The sequence below is a fragment of the Austrofundulus limnaeus genome, unplaced genomic scaffold (assembly GCF_001266775.1).
Source record: "Austrofundulus limnaeus strain Quisiro unplaced genomic scaffold, Austrofundulus_limnaeus-1.0 Scaffold35, whole genome shotgun sequence".
In the NCBI taxonomy this organism is placed as follows: Eukaryota; Metazoa; Chordata; class Actinopteri; order Cyprinodontiformes; family Rivulidae; genus Austrofundulus; species Austrofundulus limnaeus.
Genome location: NW_013952437.1, coordinates 748,284 through 750,498, shown reverse-complemented (window position 1 = coordinate 750,498; position 2,215 = coordinate 748,284). Strand labels below are relative to the sequence as shown.

Genomic DNA, 2,215 nt, shown 5'->3' with positions numbered 1-2,215 from the left:
GTCATTACGTCATCGCACCTGTGTCAACAAGGCTGCGAGTTCAGAGACAACTGAGCAGGAGAAGTTCGAAATATAATGAAGAAATTCTAGCATTTTAAAACACGTATAGAGAGAATAAATCCTCAAAAATTTCCCCTCCCCTGCAGAAAAGTTACGTCTTGCTGTCGTGTCGCGGGATCATTTCCTCACGCAGAGCGAAGCTTTAACAATCGTAGTTTTTTCACACCCGTGTTTTCGGAGAAAAAAATTTGTTTTTTATGTATTGTTACCCACAGAGATGATAAAAATATGTGGACTTTCATTCAGTCATTAATCCATCTTGCTGTCGGCTTGTGCTCTGAGAGCAGTTCAACAGGCTCACTGTATGGCAGGCCGATGTTGCATTTATTTGGCTTCACCACGCTTACATTCCAGATATCTGAAATTGTTTTATGACTAGATTAGACATATTAGTTATTTAGGATAAAATATTAAAATGTTTTCTTTTATTATTTTGTTTTGTTTTATTTACTTACTTTTTAAACTTGGAGATCTTTCCAGCTTGAGCTTGTTTGCTTGTTGAAGTTGATTTTTGAAAAATAAGAAGCACATATGATGAGTTTTTCTTCACTCTGCACCCTTTTAATTCAGGGTAGGATTTACTTTTTTAAATGGTGTACATAGATTATTTTGTTTTTATAAATGAAAGAAATAAACAAATAAATAGGCATCTCTTAATATATTTTGACAAGACAAAATACCTATTTAAGATATCTCTAATTATATTCTGACTAGTATAAATAACATCAGATTTATCATTAAGTTGTATGGAGACTCCAGTTCAAGATATCTTAAATGTATCGACTATACTGTATAAGATTCAATTAAKGCAAATTGCAGACTTTMATGTTCTGTAAATTGTATTTAAAACAAARCTGCTGCTGTTGATCATTCTGTTTTTATAAGCAGCCCTCCCAAAGCCAGTACTCTAGGGGAAACACTGGAAAGGTCTAAAAATGGTTTTTGAAGACGTTTTTGATAATACAATCGACTGACTGTTAGTGACTCAGTCTGCATTTGCTAAATCAGATATCATATATTATGTACCTCTGTATAACCATGTTAATAGTTTTGTAGTACAAATACAGTACATGCTTTTCTTATATTTTATCAAATTTTGAACATTTTTGTTTCGGGCAGGTAACTTTTCATGTCGGGCAGACATGACATAAAGGAAAAGAAATCTTGTCGAACCCTGACATACATACATACATACATAATACATGCATACATGCATACATACATACATACATGTGATAGTACATGTGAGCGAGTTTGATAGTATGTGTGAGAAAATTTGATAGTATGTGTGACAGCAAGTATGAATTATAGCCTGAAGGTACTCTCATTGTCAGTCTGGCTCATGGTTAAGAGGAGAAGAGGGGTCACTTCATGCTACATTTATAATATGTTGTAACTTTTTGATAATTTTTTTGTGTTATACTTTACGTAATGTAGCGAAAGTTTTCATTATTGCAAACTCTTTAGAYATGACTTGGGATGCTGTAAAAAAGAATTATAAATGTGTTTCGATATTCTGATCAAACGAAGATTTGATATCCCGGGGCGTATATTGTTTAAAGAATTGTGTATTAATAGAAGAGGACATTGCCTCAAATGTCTGTTAAACATTTTCAGTTTGTCAACATGCAATAGTATTAAAAGTTGAAGTGATCTTTGTGAAAAATGCTTACCTGGGGATGCCAACTGTGCTCGATCTTAAAAATAAAGAGTTGAATTACTATGTTGTCAAAAAATACTTTTAAAAACAGGGCAATTTTCTGTACAAGTTAATGAATTTCTTGTTCATTACATTTATTTGATAAACAAAATTAAAAGCAAAAATGGACATGAAGCCAAAGCAAAGTTCTTCTGGTGAGTCAACTTCTGTATTTTTTTGTGCTGTAGTGCTGTAATGTAACGATTGATGTCATCATAACCTGGTTAAAGGAAAAAAGATACCCACCAGCAGAAAACGTATTATCATCAAAATCAGCGCCTATAAAATAAAAAAATACACAATAAATAAATATTTTTGTGTTATAGTGCTGTAGAAATGTAGCAATTGATGTGTCATAATAACATGGTTAAAGGAAAAGATACCCACCAGCAGAATAAGAATAATCAACATGATCAAAATGAGTGCCAACAGGACCAAAACGAGTGCCAACAGGAC

At 32.8% G+C, this 2,215-nt stretch overlaps 1 protein-coding gene across 1 annotated transcript in view; it reads right to left on the bottom strand.

Annotated features, from left to right (window-relative positions):
• Nucleotides 1–1,494: 1,494 nt before the first annotated feature.
• LOC106516022 (inter-alpha-trypsin inhibitor heavy chain H3) overlaps nt 1,495–2,215 on the bottom strand; it is a gene marked incomplete in the record, with an annotated part of 31,341 nt that continues 30,620 nt past the window's right edge. Inside the window, 3 exon segments of the mRNA XM_014006158.1 lie at nt 1,495–1,757; nt 2,006–2,038; nt 2,147–2,214. Coding sequence (XP_013861612.1) covers nt 1,510–1,757; nt 2,006–2,038; nt 2,147–2,214 — 349 coding nt within the window.